Here is an 18,439-nt window from a genome sequence, read left to right on the forward strand (position 1 = left end):
GTCGCAGGTGTCTAGTGAGGTACATGTCAAATGGGGCATTGTATTCCATAATAGGTCTAATGCGGGATGAATAGAGAGGGACGATGACCTCTTTCTTCCTAGATGAGAAACCCTTTGTGATGAGATGTGCCACATAGAAGGACTGTCTAACCACAGTGACAATGTGGTTGTCAAAGGAGAAGTTATCAACCTGTGTTCCCAGATCTCTTATTACACCTTCTGAGTTTAGTGGACTACCGCTGATGTGGTAGTTCATGGGCACTGAGTTTTTCCCAGAGGGAATAGCTATGCATTTTTTGGCATTTAGTTTAAGGCCGTGGTTCTGGCACTAGTCATTGGTCTCAGTGAGGCCCCTTTGTAGGATGTCTACGTCAGTTGGAGATTCTATAATGGCTCCCAGTTTGTAGTCATCTGCAAACTTGGTCAGCCAGTCAAACAGGAGGGGACTCGGGACATATCCCTGTGGGACACCACTTGTGACTGGTCGGCAGTCAGATTTGGAGTCCACAACCTTCATTGTGTAAATTCTATCTGTGACCCATTTAGCAACCTACCTTGTGACGTAGGGGTTTATGCCAAGTTTAGTGAGTCTGTCAATGATTCCTGAGTAGGGAATGGTATCAAAGGCCTTGGCAAGATGGAGGTAGGTTGTGTGTACTACCTTGCCTTCATCCTCAGCTCTGGTGATGGACTCAAAGAAGTCAATCAGGTTGAGCAGGCATACGATCTACCCTTCACAAATCCGAACTGCGCGGGGTCCAGAGTTTGGAGATTACCTATGTCCCTATTTATAAGGTCCTCGATGATTCACTCCATAGTCTGATATATCAGACCAGTCAGGCTAATGGGGTGGTAGTTCCTAGGATCTGTAGTCACTCCCCCTTTGTGGAGTGGGATGACCGTGGCCTTATGCCATTCAGTAGGAACAAAGCCTGAAGTGAGGTTGTGATTGAACAGGGCACTCGGGTGCGGTCCAGTTCATTTTGTAGCTCATGTAAAATGCAGCCAGGGATATTATCAGGTCCCATGGAAACTGTGTTCTTGGCTGTAGACAGTGCGGTTTTAACCTGTGCAGTAGTGATATTAGGAACTTTGCACTCTGGTATTGTGATTGGCCCTTTAGGGGGAGAAAGGGGGTTAAAGTTTGCACTGAACCTGTCTGCCAATATATTGGCAATGTCAGCTGGCTCAGTAATACATGTTTCCATTTTGCTGTAGCTTAGAGCAGTCCTGAGTGTTGCCATGTAGATTCTTGATATGACTATAGTATGCCTTGTGGTTGTCTTTAGTGTCTGCTGCTGTTATGTTTTCGTAGCTAGCTTTAGAGGATTTGATGAGGGATCTCATTTTTTTTGCTAAGGCTAACAAGGGAGTTTTTCCAGTCTTGGGACTTTACAAGAGAAGGAAGAAACTGTTGCAGAAAAGGGTAGACTTTGTTTACGGTAGGTGACCACCAGATTGGCTTCCTTTTTATGGTAGGTGACCACCATATTGGCTTCCTTTTTTTGGAGGAATGCATCTTGGTTCTGTTTGGTATGGCTCTTTCCATGCACTTGTGAATGTGTCCGTACAGTGCATTGGTGTGTGATTCAGGAGTCATGCAGCTATTTTCCAACTGCATAGGTGTCATAAAGTTTGCCACCTCCATTTTCAGCAGCCAAAAGATTGCTTTGGAGAAGTTTTTCACAGTGGTTTCCTTTATGGTGGGTGAGTGTGGGATGTGGATATCCATGGTGACTAACTTGTGGTCAGATCTGACCAGTGAGGAGTTGATTTCTGGTGTAGAGCAGAAATCGCTCATGTTAGTTATGACCAGGTCGAGGATGTTGTTACCCCTAGTGGGAATAAGAATGAGTTGGTCCGGGCACTGGAATTTATGAATTCCAGGAAGCGTTGAGCAAGTGAGATGTTATCTGAGAAATTTTCCCAGTTTATGTAGGGGTAGTTAAAGTCCCCTAGTATTAGGGTGTTGGGTTGCACTTTGGTATTTTCTAGGGTGTTTAGAAATGTGGAGTGGGAGTCTTGGGACATGGTGGGGGATCTATGGCAGGCAACCACCTGTATTACCGTCTTACCCAGTGTTAGTTGTACCTGGAGTATCTTCGATGTGTTGTGTTGGACAACTAGTCTGGAGGTATCCAAATCCTTTATGAATATGGAGACACCACCACCTTTAGTGCTTTGGTTCAGGTTTTGAGGGCGAAAGGTGTGGTATGAATTATAGCCTGGTAGTGCAGGGGTGATTTTTGGAGCCTTGAACCAGGTTTCAGATGTTCATCGTGTTTCACTGCTGCAGTCATTACACTTGGGTTATCCTGCCGGCAGGCTACCTGCAGTCTGCCTGAATTCCAAAGTCTTGGTCCGACGTCGGTTGCTGTCGCCTCTTCCCTGATGTCAGTGTGCCAGGGGTATAAAAGATGCAGCTGACGCCATTTTCTTCAGTCTTTCTTGCTGCGCAGTGGCCGAAGTAAAAGCAGTTCGCAAGTGCTGGTCAGCCGACTCCTGAGCTTTTCGAAATTGAATTTCAGATCCAAAGCCTTCAGTAAAGATAAGTACCCCATTGGGGAAACTTTTTCTTGTTCCAGACCGATGTCAGTAAAAGTTAACAATTGTATTTCTTGTGGGAAGCAAATACCGCGTAAGGATTTTCATTCTTACTGTATTCCTTGCCTAGGCCTCGACCACGACGTTGCTAGTTGTCGGTTTTGTGCTACATTCAACCAATGCACTATTAAACGTCTGTTCGATTTTGCTTTGCATTACTTTGGCTGAAGGTTTAACTATATAATGCCTTCGGAACAACCAATGACTGGAATTCATAAAAAGCGCAAGGTCAAAGAAAAGGACAGGCATCCGAGGTCCAAAACAGACGACGAAGCCTCTTCTAGGCCAGTAGCCGGTTCGCCGGTTCTCAGTGAGGCACTTTCGCAGCCCCTGACACCCACTACCTCAGAGCCACAGGCCACCTCCAACTCCCACGTGGAGACAACTAGGCCTCTGGAAACTCAAGGTATTGGGCCTATGGAAACTATTCCCTCAGATGGGTCCTGAGCCGCTGAACAGGCATTGGCTTTTAAGGGTGTTTTCAGACCTACACAGCTTACTATCAAGACTACTTCAGCAGCCAAGGCAAAGTCTAAAACACCTATAAAGACAAAGAAACAAGTACACCATTCACCTGGACAGTCATCCATGCCAAAGAAACAGATGCTTAAAATGGCCGAGGACCTAATTACTCTGATCAGGGGTTCCCATCCCCCTCCTGATAAAAGGTCTAGGCAAGATACTGACTATGATTCCTCTGACCAGGTTTCTGTTTCCTCCGATTCCTCTTCAGAACAGGGATATTCTCTTCCTCCCTATGAGGATTCTGACGCTGTAGAATCTATCCCTTCAGCCTCTCCTCCTGAGGGTTACTCTTTTGGGGAAACCCTACACACCATGAGGGAGCATTTCCATTGGGAGAGCCAGGATTATTCAGAATCCAAGAAAAGGCTCAGAGATTTTCTTTTACTGCCTCAGCACAGGCCCCTTGCTATTCCCCCTGTACTAGATATTGTTGATGATGTTTTTTTTTAATCCAGTTTGTCTCCTGATTCTTTACCCCCTGCACTAGTTAAGCCAGATAGGTACTACAGGGTCCTAGATTCACATACATTTCTTTATAAAAAAACATGCTGCTGACCCAGAAACAATTTCTCAGGGTCCCAAAGGGGTCAAGGCTTCCACTGCAAAAAACATGTTCCCTCTGATAGGGATTCTAGAGCACTGGACAGATGGGGGAAAAAGTTTACACCTCTGCTACTTTAGCTGTAAGGGCTTTAAATTGCCAGTTTCACATGCTTAAATATCAACAATACCTAATGTCTTTGCTCAAACAGAATTTACAAGCTCAGAACGTCCTGAAAATAAGGAAATGCAGGATTTATTGCATGCAGCTGAACAAGTGGGAAAGCATACTTTGCAATGTGGTTTTGATTCATTAGAGGCTTCTTGCATAGCCGCAGTTAAAGGTTCTGTCATTCGAAGGCATGCCTGGTTAAAAGAACAAAAGTATACCTGATCATGTTAAAGCAAAATTGTTGGATGCTCCACTACAGCATGATACCAGGCAGAAGAGGTGTTAAATAAAATGGAGGATAAAGCAAAATCAATGCAGACAGTAAAGGATTTCTTACAGGTTCTACCACCCAGATTTAGCAGAAACTGGCCTTCAAAAAATTGGTCCTTTCCAGTGTCAGACAGGCCACAAAGAGGCAGATACAGACGCCCAAGAGTCAGATCTCAGCCACAAGGCACATACAGACCTAAGCAATTGGGTGCTACAGCCCCCAAAGGCGAAGAAGACAAATCACAACCTTATAGGAAACAGTCCCAATGACTTCCCTCTACCAATGCCAAGCGCTTACCTTTTGGCAGCAGCCTTAGGGGGAAAACTAGCACTTTTCTTACAAAATTGGCACATAATTACCCAAGACAAATGGGCACTGAATATTGTTTCCTAGGGTTACAGGTTTCACTTTCACACCCTATCAGGGCCAAAAGGTATGCCAGACCTGCCACACAATCAATGGGCAGAGGCACAAAAACAAATTTTTGCTCTCATGGACATGAGGGCTATTCAAAAAGTACCACAGCAAGAGCAGGGACAAGGACTTTACTCGACTTTTCTTGGTACACAGAAAGGACAAAGCTTGGTGACCAATACTGGACCCGTTTACTCTAAATACTTTCCTGGATGTTCCAAAATTTAGAATGTTGACACTGCAGCAACTTCTACCCATGCTGGCCAAAAAGGCTTGGCTAGTTACTTTGGACCTCAAAGAGGCTTACCTGCACGTCCCAATCAGACAATCTTGCAGAAGATACCTTAGATTCATAGCTGGCTCAATGCATTACCAATTCTCTGCATTGCCCTTTGGCTTATCTACTGCACCCAGGGTCTTCACAAAGTGCCTAGCACCAGTAATTGCATTTTGCAGACAAAAAGGAATTCAAATATATCCCTACTTGGACAACTGCCTTATTCAAGCAGACAGCAAGGACATTCTACTAAAGCATCTGGCATTTGTAAAAAGTTTACTAACTTGCCTAAGATGCACAGTAAATGAAAAGAAATCAAAACTAGTGCCCTCTCAAGAGATAATATTCCTGGGTGCAAGCTTAAATACAACTGCCCAGATGGCTTATCTCATGCCAGACAAACAAAGGCAACTGACTCATTACTTTCAAATGATGGCAACAAAGACCCAGCTATCTGCAGGAAAAATTCTGCAGGCTTTCGGCTTCATGGCATCCTGCTAATTCAATATGCAAGACTGCATATGAGGAAGCTACAATGGTTTATTTAAAAAGTGTTTGGACTCAACATTGCCACAGCCTAGAAACAATAATTACTCTCATTCCCTGCCTGCAACAAGAGTTTCAATGGTGGGCACTGGCCTGTCACCACAACAAGGGACAGCCCTTCACTTTACCCACAGCCAGGCAGACACTAACAACAGATGCATCGGATTATGCCTGGGGAGCACACATGGTGGGAAAATGTATACAGGGCACGTGCCCCACAGACCAAATGCATCTTTATATCAATCAAAAAGAGATGCTAGCTGTACAGAATGCCCTGACAGCCTTCGAGGATCTACTACATCCAGGACAACTGTTAATAAAGACGGACAATACTACAGTCATGTGGTACATAAACAAGCAAGGGGGCACACATTCCTACCCCCTCTGCAGGCAAGCCATGACTTTGTGGAACACAGCACTGGCCTATCAAGTACATCTGCAAATTCCTGCCAGGAAAGAAAAATACTCTGGCAGACTAACTAAGCATAAACCTTACGGACCCTCACGAGTGGAAACCAGATCCACAAGTCTTCAGCATGATAACAAAGAAATGGGGATGCACAGACCTAGATCTATTTGCCTCCCATTACAACTGCCAACTACAGAGATTCTGCACAAGGACTTATCACTCACAAGCATGGAAGGTGGATGCTCTATCATTCAGCTGGAAAAGTCCAACAGTTTATTGCCTATCCACCACTGCTTCTACTACCCAAGGTACTACTAAAAGTCAGACAAGAGAAGCCAAAAATGATTCTGATTGCCCCAGACTGGCCACACCAGCACTGGTACCCCAATCCTAAAGACCTTGTCTTAAGGGCCAGCCTGGACTTTACCTCAAATTCCTCATCTGCTGACCCAACAAAACAATCCGATCCTGCACAGCCAACTCGGAACCTTAAATCTGGCTGCATGGCGAATAATATAGCCACTCAGAACACATCTCTCTCTAAAGCAGTTAGAGATGTCATTTTGGAAGCCAGAAGGCACAGCACCAAGAAATCTTATGCAGAAAAATGGAAGAGATTCTGTGCTTGGAACCAGGCACAAGGGCTTGAACCGCTTGTTCCTAATATTCCTCAGATTTTGCAATACCTAACTGAGATGCTGGACAAAGACCTATCCTTCTCATCAATAAAGATCCATGCCATTTCAGCTCATTACAATACGGAACCTCCTATTTTCTCACATCCACTACTACGACAGTACCTCAGAAGGGCAAAAAACATAAGACCTCCAAGGAGAGCACCTATACCTACATGTGACCTCAATTTTGTCTTGGAAAAGCTCACACTGCCTCCTTTTGAGCCAGCCAATACAGCTGAGATAAAATACTTATCATGGAAAATTGCTCTGCTCCTGGCAATAACTTCAGCAAGAAGAGTCTCAGAGTTACAGGCATTAATGGCAGTGGAACCTTTTATCATTTTTCATCCAGACAGGGTTTCTCTCAGGACAAACCCAACTTTTATGCCAAAGGTAGTATCCAGCGTGGCTCATAACCAAACCATTCATTTGCCAATCTTTTATCCAAATCCCTATAATAAAGGGGAGAGACTTCTGCACTCTTTGGACATAAACAGACAGCTACGCTTCTACTTGGACAAAACAAAAGCTTTCAGAAAAACTGAGCAACTTTTTGTGGCATACGCTGCAGGATCACAAGGAAAGGCTATTTCAAAGCAGACTTTTTCAAAATGGATAGGACACTGCATTCGTTTCTGCTATGCACAGCATGGCAAATCAGTGCCTAAGAATATTAGGCCGCATTCTACCAGGGCAGCAGCCACATCAGCAGCCTTTCTCAGAGTAGTACCAACTAAAGAAATTTTGGAGGCTGCAACTTGGAGTTCAGTGCACACTTTTGCCAAGCACTATCACTTGCCTCTTTACTCTAACTCCAGAGCAGGCTTTGCTGCTGCAGTTTTGCAGGGCCTCATAGCCACTCCTAATCCTATTTAGACCCAGCCGCCCAACCTCAGCTTTGGGATTCAACCCAAGTGTAATGACTGCAACAGTGAAACATGATGAACATAGTACAGTTGTGTACCTACCATAAATGTAGATGTTCGAGTGTATTCACTGTTGCAGTCCAGGTTACCCTCCCACCATCCCAGTATCATTGCTGGGACTTATTTATACTTCTCTATTCTATACAACCTATGTGGTGTATTTGCTTGTAGAAGAAGGTAATGTTTATGTTGGTGCATGATTTTTTATTTGCAAATTTATTTAGCCTACCCTTTTGGGGGGCACCTGACACCTGGGGCAAGAGAAACTGAAGAAAATGGCATCGGCTGCATCTTTTAAACCCCTGGTGCACTGACGTCAGGGAAGAGGCGACAGCAACCGACGCCAGACCAAGACTTTGGAATTCAGGCCGACTGCGGGGTAGCCTGCCGGCAGGATAGCCCAAGTATAATGACTGCAACAGTGAATACACTCGAACATCTACATTTATGGTAGGTACACAACTGTACTTTACTGCATTCACGTGATGTTCTCCAATCTAAAGTGTGCTTTGAGTGGGTGCGTTTTGAGATTCAAACTTCTAGCATTGAGTAGCATAATCCCCAGATTTTGTAGCAGTTACAGTGGTACATTTGTCATCAGGATATTGCCTAAAAAAGGCACTATGGGGTGGCAAGTGCCTTGGCCAGTATCCAGAATCCCAGGTGTGACAGATGCAGGCCATCTCTGGCAAAGTATTGAGGTCTGTTGATCATGTCATCCCAGGCAGGCGGATACTGGATCCCGTTAGACTGACACCAGAAACTTAGCCAGTTGTTGAAGTCAATCATTTTTTGCTTGTACTGTGGTATCCTTCTGGGTGATGGCAGGATACTACTTGGGGCTAGGGTCATACCTGCCTTAACTACATGATCCGAGAGCTCCTCCATTTCTGTTTTCATGTAGTCCAGAGAGATATGTCTCTGGTCATTTACACCAACATGGATAATGACCAAGTCATATTTGTGCCTACTGTGGAGTGCCCCGAGTGCATGCATTATGTAATGGATCCTGGCACCTGACCGGCAGCCAACCTTAACTTTCTCCTTGTTTAGCCTGGTGAGTGGGACATCAGTGTGCCTCACTTTTGTGTCACCTATGACCAACGTATTGGTTATGCTGTGTTGCCTTGGGGGATTTTTTTGGGTGACGCACTGTTCTTGTGAGCTAGGTGTTTCTTAGTTTGTGCTGTAATGTGGAGGTTGCTTGCATTTCTGCTTTGGAGGTCTCTGTTGTTTGGGTAGATTTTTATTGAGAGCCTTCGCAAAAGTAGGTGTGTGTTTTGTGTTTCTATGTGAGGATTGTGGTGGTGTATGTTCTGGAGGACTCTGTGTTCCATGTGGTCTGGTGCAGGTGTTGACCTTTTCCTCTTGGCTGGCTAATCCAGGTAGGGAATGAGAGTTTTTTGCTTCCAGTTTGGATGTATAGGTGCATCTCTCACAAGTCTGAGTGTTTGGAGGTAAGAGGAGAGGGTTGTTGGTGTTCATGAGGCAGTTGCTACATTGCTTCAGGATGCCCAGGTTCAACAGGTTATCAGGAGTGAGCACAGGGAACTGACCTTTAGACATGCCTGATGTTAATTTATTTAGTACTGTAGTTGTTTAGCGCTGGTAGCAGTGTATATGCTACATTAAATGCTACAAGAAGCTTTGAGTAAGTGCTAGACTTAATACTTACGTTGAGTCCAAAGGGATGTAGGCTGGCAAGATCTAAGGGATAATGTAAAGATTAGACTTTCTGGCACCAGTAATAGTTTAACCCTAGCTTAGTGGCACTGCGTGACATGCTAAATCACGAATGACATGCTAAATCACGCAAACAGGGTCTATATAATATATTCGATCTTTCTAAACTTCGAAGTTTAAAAGTTCAAATATTTAATAATAAAAAAACTTACCTTAATGTTGCAGAAAGGGGGGCAAGCCCCTCTGCACCCCCCACATCTGGGTCTGCACCCCCCAACACCCCCCACCTAAATATACCAAATTCGAGATTGCACTTCAGTGCAGAAAAGGAAAATTCTCCCATTCTGCACCGAACGGCGCCATTAAGTTTAACCTTCGAACTCTTGAAATGTCAATCATATGGTGTCGACCATGTGACATTCGACATTTCAAGCGTTCGGAGTTCTAATGGGAACCCCACAAACATGGTTTTTTAAGGCAGAAAGTTAAAAGTGCTCAAATGACCAATAAGCTACAATTTCAGAGATTGAAACCACTCCTCCTGCGACTGATAGGCTGCCCAGTGCTTACCACTCTCGCTGATAGGCAGAAAGGCTTCCCTCAATCACAGAAAGGTTTGAGGCACTCAGAAATGACAATACAGTCCTGAGTACAGCACAATCTGTAACTGGACTATTCTAGTTAGAGAAAGGGGCAGGAAGACAAGCAAACCAGCTAGATTTTTTTTTGTTATATGGAAAGTACACTAGCGGTGGCAGATAAATCACAGTGCTCAATAGAATACCCTTCACGAAGGCAATAAAACACTTAAATCACAGTGCAGGCTAGCACACTTTGTGTGTAGCTAAAATACAGTATTAAATCACTCAGGCGAATAATATGCTGCTGAATTGGCAGTTTTTGTACAGCTGTATATTCTACAATGGTATATTTTGTGGTCTTTTTAAACTAAAGTTCAGCTGCTACTGATGGATGAAAAACACTGTATTTTTTTTAAACTCTGATACATTATTTGAAGCCTGTTTTTGGACTACTTTGCTTGGAAAGAAGGGGATTTTTGTGACTTTTTATTCCTTCTTTGTGTAATGTTTTGCGAGGGTTTTTTTTTTTTCAAAACGAGTATTTTTGTCATAAATGCTACTAATATGCTGACATACCTTATCTAACATTTTTTTGTAATTAGTGTACTCGTGTCTTGTCAGATTATCCTGATGAAATCATAGTCTCGTGTGTCAAACCTGACAAACTGTAGATTTTGGGGCCTGAAAATAAACTGTAGATTTTAGTCGTCTGGTTTTATTTTGCTTCCCAGTTAGACAGATTTTCCTCTTATTTTAAGTTTTATTTGCATCTAGTTTTATTCTTCTGTTACAGGATTTCTTAATGTTAACAATTTCTTTCATGTGTTCTCTCTCTCTCTGTCTCTCTAGCTGTCCTATTCCAGTGTTGTAGTACTACTATTGCAGCTTGTCTAGACTTTGGGTACTGCCTAGTTCTCTCCGTCAACTACACCAACATTAATGATGACAATCCTAATTGTTAACAGATTTATTATCTTTTACCTTTAACTATACCAAATTATGTCATGTTTCTTAGAGGTATGGGTAGGAATGCATAATGGATCTTGCAGATTGTGACAGACAATAGGGCATCCATTTGTATTCCTGCTGTAGCTTAGGAGACCATGTGATACTGGTTCATTGAAGCTTTCGTGGAGGCCTGTTTTGGAGTAGTCTGGGTTCTGATTGAGTCCTCTAAATGTGGTTATTTGATGACAACTAGCAGCTGTGTATCACTGAAAATATTAACTTATGCAAAAGATCCATTTAAATATGTGGAAAGCAGCTGTAATGTAGACATCTGTCATGGTTATGCTCAGAAATCCATACTCCTGGGATGGAGCCTTCCTCTGATACTTAACAATTTCTCCACTACTGACCTTCTTATGTAACAATCTTTCTGCCAAGCCCTGAATGTCAGAAAGGGAAAGTGTGGTGCTGGTTACCGATTATCCCAAGATATGCTACAATCTGCTTTGTGTAAACTTTGCAGAAATATATTAATGTAACTGTATTACCAATATAATTACTTAAAGGACTAAAGGATGTTAAATTCCATATAATGCTTTTTATTTAATTATGCACAATACTACTTACTAGGTTGAAATGCAGATTTCATGGCATAATTGTGTTGCTTTCATTTTTTTCCACAGTTGAATCGCATGCCTCCAGATCGCTGTGCAGATTTTGATTTTTCTCAGAAAGGGTTGTTGGTATTTAGTGCTGATCGCCGCATTAGCATTGCAAGTGGATCTGCTCAGCAGAACAGTAAGCCAAATGGTTCTCATGGCCAGACTTTGGATACAAAGCCTCCAAGCTTACCAAATTTTGTGTCACCACATCTTTCTGATGATTTTGATAAAACTATCCAAGCCATGGCCCAGGTGAGCATGCAGAGAACAATTTTTATTGTAACATTGTATTAGCTGACCTATTTTCTAAGTGAAATAGTACTGTTGCAAAGATTAAAGTTCCACACAGTTAGTGTTTAGGATTTATAAACAATTGTTTTTATTTGTTTGATTTGATGAATGTATAAAAAATACCAAAAGGTTCACACTTGTTAACTGGATAACATGTTTTGGATATCTTCTCATGGGTTACCTTGGGAGCACTGTTTGGTTGAGTGACTTGCTCAGTTACATACTAAGCAAATTAAGTATTTTTAATAATATATCATTTTGGCCATGACCCAGGAACACAAAGTCATGTAACAGATGTGAAACAGTTGTAAACCTGCGTTGAATTCTTATGTAATGTGTTTGTATACATTATAGTGTTCATTCCTGCTTAAGGGTTTTCAGTCTGTAAGCTGATTTGAAGAGAACAAGGTAATAATTTGCAAACATTTTGGTGACCACATGACTGTTAGGTGATACTGCAGAGGTAATTCAATATTGTGGCCTGCTTAAAGAGAAACTTTAATTCTGCAATAAAGTGCTACATATGTTGAAAGAGACTTGGTAAGATAAACTGTCAGTTGAAGTTGTTCCAAGTTTAGATTGCGTACCTCTGATAATGAGTTTATGTTTGGATGTTGAGAGGTTTAGGATGAATGTGGGAGGTAGGTAATTTTTCTGAGTAACAGACTACATGCAAGAATGTGGCAGTGAGTGGGAGTTATTTTTTACTTAGTAACTTACATTTGACATTCTTACTTTCAGTGGAATCCTGAGGGGACAACTCCCAAGACCATGAACAATATGTTATAACAGATATTCTTCTACAGTTAAATAATACACATGACCTAGTTCAACCCACGTCTGTAGCACCGATCTTAAGATAGCATAACAAAGTACGATATACACACTTAAGTTACATGAAGTTTATTTTCTAAAGCAAATATTGATAAAATAAATACAAAAGTGTAGCAAATAAAAATGACTCCTTATAATGCAAGTCGGCGGTTAGGTCCAACATTTTGTTCAAAAGGAGAAATTCTGGTTGTGTGAGTACATTAGTAAGGGAAGGAAGCAGTCGTGTCCTAGTTGTATACAAGATTATTACTGACTTGAAAGGCAAATAGGGATTCCAGTGTCCATTTATTTTGGGAATCTGAGGTGGATATTTAGTCTGTTTTGCCAATGTAGATGGAAAACGTGTTGATTCTAGACAAGGTACGACATAATAGCATGCCTTGTTAGGTAATAGGAATCCATTTCGTTATCTTCAAGGTGCAGTAGCGATGCTAAGAAAATGACAGGGATGAATATGTAAATGTTATTCGGCAGAGTTTGCAGTCTGATCGTTGGTGGGAGAGGCATCAGTCAGGCTTGTAAATTAATATTCCCTCCACTGAGATAACTATACCTTTCCTTGTGTAACTAAATTTCAGAGCAAATCTGTTTTAACTGAGCAGGGGACTTGGCTTGGAGATTGTCAATATGATAAAATTAGAAGGTTGTGAGTTCTAGTTCTAGCCATTGTCAATGTGAAGCATTTAATTTGTACTGTAATTTTTTATGTTCTTCGTGTTTCACTGCTGTAGTCCTAACCATTGGGTTATCCATGCTGTGGTAGCCCTCAGTCGGTCCAAATACCAGAGTCAAAGTTTTGTGCATCGGATGCTGTCACTTGCTGGCTGATGTTGGGTCATCCGAGCTATAAAGGAGAGCAGGCGACGCCATTACTTCAGTCTTTCTTGCCATGGTGCCCGTAGCAGAAACAATTTGCAACAGTGCCGGTCGACTGTTCCAGATTTCGAGCTTCAGCTGAAAACATCTAAAGCCAAGTACCTCGTTGGGGATCCTTCCTTTTTCTTGCACTAACCAATGTCCAAAAAAGTCAGTAACTGTCTCGCCAGTGGAAAGCAAATACCACACAGAGACTTCCATTCTTACTGTGTCACTTGCTTAGGCCCAGATCATGATGTATCCCGCTGTCGGTTCTGTGCCCTTGTTAATACTAGAACTATTTGTCGTAGAGCTCTGTTTGTAGCCAGATATTTTCATCTTCCATCTTCGATTACTGATATGGCATCCGTCAGTCAGCAAACTGCAGATCTTCTGAAAAACCATAAAGATAAGGATAGAGACAGTTTGCATAAGGCCAAGCCTTCCGACGACACCACAGCTAAAAGGGTCATCAGTTCTTCAGAATTCAGTGAGGCGCTTTCGCAGGCCCTGATGCCCGACATGATTACTTCGCAGGCCTCTATGGAGACCCTTTCGGAGTCCTGTATGCCGCAGAAAACTGCATCATCTAATAAGGGCTGTCTCTGCCTCTACCTCGGTTGGGTCTGGAGCCACTATGCAGGCACTGGCTTCCAAGGATACCACTCGCACTTCAAAATTCACTTCAAGGCCTTCGCCCTCTCTTCCGACTAACACACCGATAGCACCGAGGGATACTCTTCAGGCCAGACTTGGAGCTACTCCAAAGATAATAGCAAAAAATTTCCATTCCACTACTCCTCCCCCTCCTCAGACTAGAATGCTTAAAATGGCAGAGGATCTCATCAATTTCATCTGGGGTAATCGGGCCACACCATCCAAAAGGAGAAGGGATCCTTCTCCAGACATCCAATCAGATTTAGATGGAGGGACCTGAATCCTCTGTTTTTGAAGAGGAAAATCCTCTTACTGCCTATGAACACTCAGATGCAGAAGTTACTGCCTATGAAGACTCAGATGCAGAAAAATCTATTCTTTCTTTATCACCTCAGGAGGACTTTTCCTTTGGGGAAACCCTCCCCACCCTCAGGGAGCACTTCCAGTGGGAATCAGCAGATTTCCCTCAATCCAAGACAAGATTGAGAATTTCTGGACCTACCCAAGCACAGGCCTCTGGCCATCTCACCCATCTTAGAGGTGGTAGATGATGATTACCAAGAATCCAGCCTTATCCCTGAAACCCTTCCACCTGCCTCCAGGAAACCTGACAAGGTACTACAGGATAGCTGACTTGCATAAATTCCTCTACTGAAACCCTGTAGCAGATCCAGAGGTGATTACTCGTGGACCTAAGGGAGTTAAGGCTACCTCTGCAAAGAATCCTAGTCCCTCAGACAAAGAATCCAGGGCCCTGGACAGATGGAGTAAAAAAGTGTATACCTCTGCAACTTTAACTGTAAGGGCTCTCAACTGTCAGTTCCATATGTTAAAATATCAACAGCACACTTTGGAACTTTTGAAACAGAAAATTTCTGCTTTTCCAGATTTTGCCAACAAAAAAAGAGAGAGAATTATTGGACTCTTCATCTCAGATGGCAAAGCACTCCTTGTACTGTAGATTTGATGCCCTAGAAGCTTCTAACAGGGCAGCAGCGACATGATCTGTTATCAGAAGACCTGCATGGCTGAAGGAACAACCTCGCCCTGATCATGTCAAAGCTAAAATCATGGATGCACCTCTTGACAAAGACCGCTTGTTCGGACAGAAAACTGAACAGGTACTTTAAAAAGATGGAAGACAAAGCAAAATTGATGCAGACTGTTAAAGATTTTCAAGTACAACCGCCTAGGTTCAGCAGAAAATTTCCCTCTAAACACTGGTCCTTTCCTGCACCAAATAGGCAGACACAAGGCAAAACCTGTAGGGACAGACCCACCAGGACTCAAACTCAGGGCCAGCAAAGAACAAAACAGTGGCCCCCCCTCAAACACTACAGCAGGGAGTTCAAAAGTGACCCTGTATGGAAAAAACTGTAAATGACTACCTTTCCCATCTCTGCCTGCCTCCACCACACCAAAAGCTAGGAGGAAGGCTATCTCTATGCAGAGACAATTAGAACTCTATAACAAAATATCAATGGGTCTTAAAATCATTGCTCAGAGGTACAAATTCAATTTCCAAGAACTACCACCTCCAAGAGGGACCCTGACCTACCTCCAAACCAGTGGGCAGAAGGACTAAAACAAGTGCAAAACCTAATATCCCTAGGGACAGTAGAACCCGTACCTCCAGAACAAGTTGAAAAAGGATTCTATTCCAGACTTTTCCTTGTTCCCAGGAAAGAGGGGACTTGGTATCCCATCCTGGACCTATCCTTTCTCAATACCTTCCTGGTAATCTCAAAATTCAAAATGCTTACCTTACAACAGCTTCTACCAATGCTGCCAAACAAAGCTTGCATGGTCATCTTAGACCTAAAGGATGCTTACCTGCACATCCCAATAAGGGAATCATAAAGAAAATTCCTGCGCTTCAGAGCAGGATCACTACACTTTCAATTCTATGCTTCGCCCTTTGGCTTATCTACTGCTGCCAGAGTATTCACCAAATGTGTAGCTCCTGCCATTGCCTTTTGCAGGCAAAACAATGTACAGATTTACCCTTACCTGGATGACTGTCTCATCCAGGCAGACTGCAAGGAACTGCTCCTGCAGCACCTCTCATTTGTAAAAACCCTACTCCGCTTTCTGGGATTCACTATCAATGAAAGGAAATCAAAACAGACACCTACCAGGAAAATCCTGGAGCCTTACTGAACACAGAACAGCAAATGGCCTTTCTTTCCCCAGAAAAACAAAGTTTCCTACCAGAATACTTCACTACTCTGGCCTCCCACACCCAGCTTTCTGCCAGGAAGTTCCTACAAGCTCTAGGGTAACATGGCCTCTTGCATCCTACTGGTACCTCTGGCCAGACTACACATGAGGAAAATTCAGTGATACCTAAAGAACCTATGGTGTCAACACTCACAACCACTGGACACCTCCCTGCCTGTGATCCCTTGCATATGATCCAAGTTCCTTTGGTGGGCCCAGGCCTGTGCTCTGAACAAGGGACTTCCATTCACCCTCCGTCCATCAGACTAGACCATAACTCCAGATGCTTTGGACATGGCCTGGGGCGCCCACCTAGAAGGCAGATGCACCCAAGGTCTCTGGGATGCACAAATACTACCCTTGCACATCAACCAAAAGGAAATGATAGCAGTACAAAACGCTCTGGCATCCTTCAAACCCTACCTCAAACCAGGGGTTCTTCTCATAAAAACAGACAACACTGCAGTCATGTGGTACATCAACAAACAGGGAGTGACACAGTCTTAACCCCTGTGCAGACTAGCCATAAGCCTGTGGCTTGCAGCCTCATCCATGGGACTACGTCTTATAGCCCAATACTTACCGGGCATCAGCAACACCCTGGCAGACCACCTAAGCAAAAACCTGCTGGACCCACATGAATGGCAAATCCACAGAGACCTTTTTCTGCAAATTACCCCACACATGGGGGACCCCCCCCCCCTCCCAGGTGGGCCTCTTTGCCTCTCATTTAAATTACCAAGTACACAAATTCTGCACCAGGGAGTAACATCACCTGGCTTGGAAGGTCGATGTCCTGACCTTCCCTTGGAATACCCTCTTTGTGTATGGATCCCCACCTCTACCTCTCATTCCAAAAGCATTAATCAAGATAAGGGAGGAAAAACCAAGAGCAATACTCCTTGCCCCAGTTTGGCCCAGACAGGATTGGTACTCACTGCTGCACAGCCTATCTTACCAGCCCCCTTGGCAGTTACTTCTGATACCCTGCTATCCTGGGGGGAGGGAGACAATGCTGCACCCAGACCTTCAGATACTCAAGCTCTCAGCATGGTTTATTCTACCAGAACCAGCAAGGAATCTATGTTAAGCAAGCAAGTCCTTGACATAATCACAGAAGCCAGAAGGCCCAGCACCAGAAAATCTTATGCTGGAAAATGGAAAAGATTCTGCTCCTGGAGCCAGTCCAAAGGGGCAGACAAACATCTGCCCTCCATTCCTCTTATTCTAGGTTATCTTGCTGAGCTTCTTAATAAAGGTCTCTCCTTCTCCTCCATAAAGATCCATGCCTCTGCCATCTTGGCACACTTTGATACAGAACAGCAATTGTTCTCCCACCCTCTTATCAAACAATTCCTTAGAGGAGCCTCTAATATCAGGCCTCCCAGAAGACAGCCCACCCGAGCCTGGGACCTGAATTATGTTTTAGAAAAGCTTACTCTGCCTCCCTTCGAGGCTGCAGCATCCTCAGAACTAAAGTACCTCTCTTGGAAGACTGCCTTTCTCCTGGCTATTACTTCAGTCAGGAGAGTGTCAGAGCTTCAAGCTTTAATGGCCATTGAGCCATTTATCATCTTCCATGCAGACAGGGTCTCCCTGAGAACCAATCCCTCCTTCATGCCAAAGGTGGTTTTGGATGTTGCCCTCAACCAGGCCATCCACCTGCCCACCTTCTTCCCTAACCCTCGGAACAAGGGGAAAAGGATACTGCATTCTTTGGATGTGCACAGGCAACTCAGATTTTATCTGGATTGTACAAAGACATTCAAGAAAACTGGCCAGCTCTTGGTCAGCTTTAAAACTGGGGCAAAGGGGAAACCAATATCCAAACAGACAATTTCCAAATGGATAGCACACTGCATCCAATTTTCCTACTCCTTGCATGGAAAACCACTCCCTGGGACCATCAGAACCCATTTTACTAGGGCAACCTCTACTTCTACAGCATTCCTTAGAGGGGTACCCACCCAGGACATCCTGGAAGCTGCCACATGGACTTCAGTCCACACCTTCACCAGACATTACCATCTGAAGCTATTCTTAAAGGCTGTGGCTGGGTTTGTCTCTGTAATTCTGCAGGGCATGCTCACCCAGTCTTAAGTTTCTTTTAACCTTCCACCCTTCCCTTCTCAGCTTTGGGAATCTTCCCAATGGTTGGGACTGCAGCAGTGAAACACGAAGAACATAGTACAGTTGTGCAGACTCAACATAAATGTAGATGTTCGTGTGTTCACTGCTGCAGTCATGCTTTCCTTCCCCCTGATAGTTATTTATTTTACATTTGTTTACCGAGAAAGTCCAACTGGACTAGGTCCCTTTACAGCAGAAGCCCAGGAAGAAAAGCTCC

At 43.6% G+C, this 18,439-nt stretch overlaps 1 protein-coding gene across 1 annotated transcript in view; it reads left to right on the top strand.

Annotated features, from left to right (window-relative positions):
• Positions 1–18,439, top strand: part of LOC122814193 (inaD-like protein) — a 464,245-nt gene that overhangs the window by 120,567 nt on the left and 325,239 nt on the right. The window contains exon 4 of the mRNA XM_044086799.1: positions 11,257–11,487. Within this exon, the coding sequence (XP_043942734.1) occupies positions 11,257–11,487 (231 nt within the window). The remainder of the gene's footprint in view (positions 1–11,256; positions 11,488–18,439) is intronic.

The sequence above is a fragment of the Protopterus annectens genome, chromosome 10.part0 (genome assembly GCF_019279795.1).
Source record: "Protopterus annectens isolate FY-2018-M chromosome 10.part0, PAN1.0, whole genome shotgun sequence".
In the NCBI taxonomy this organism is placed as follows: Eukaryota; Metazoa; Chordata; order Ceratodontiformes; family Protopteridae; genus Protopterus; species Protopterus annectens.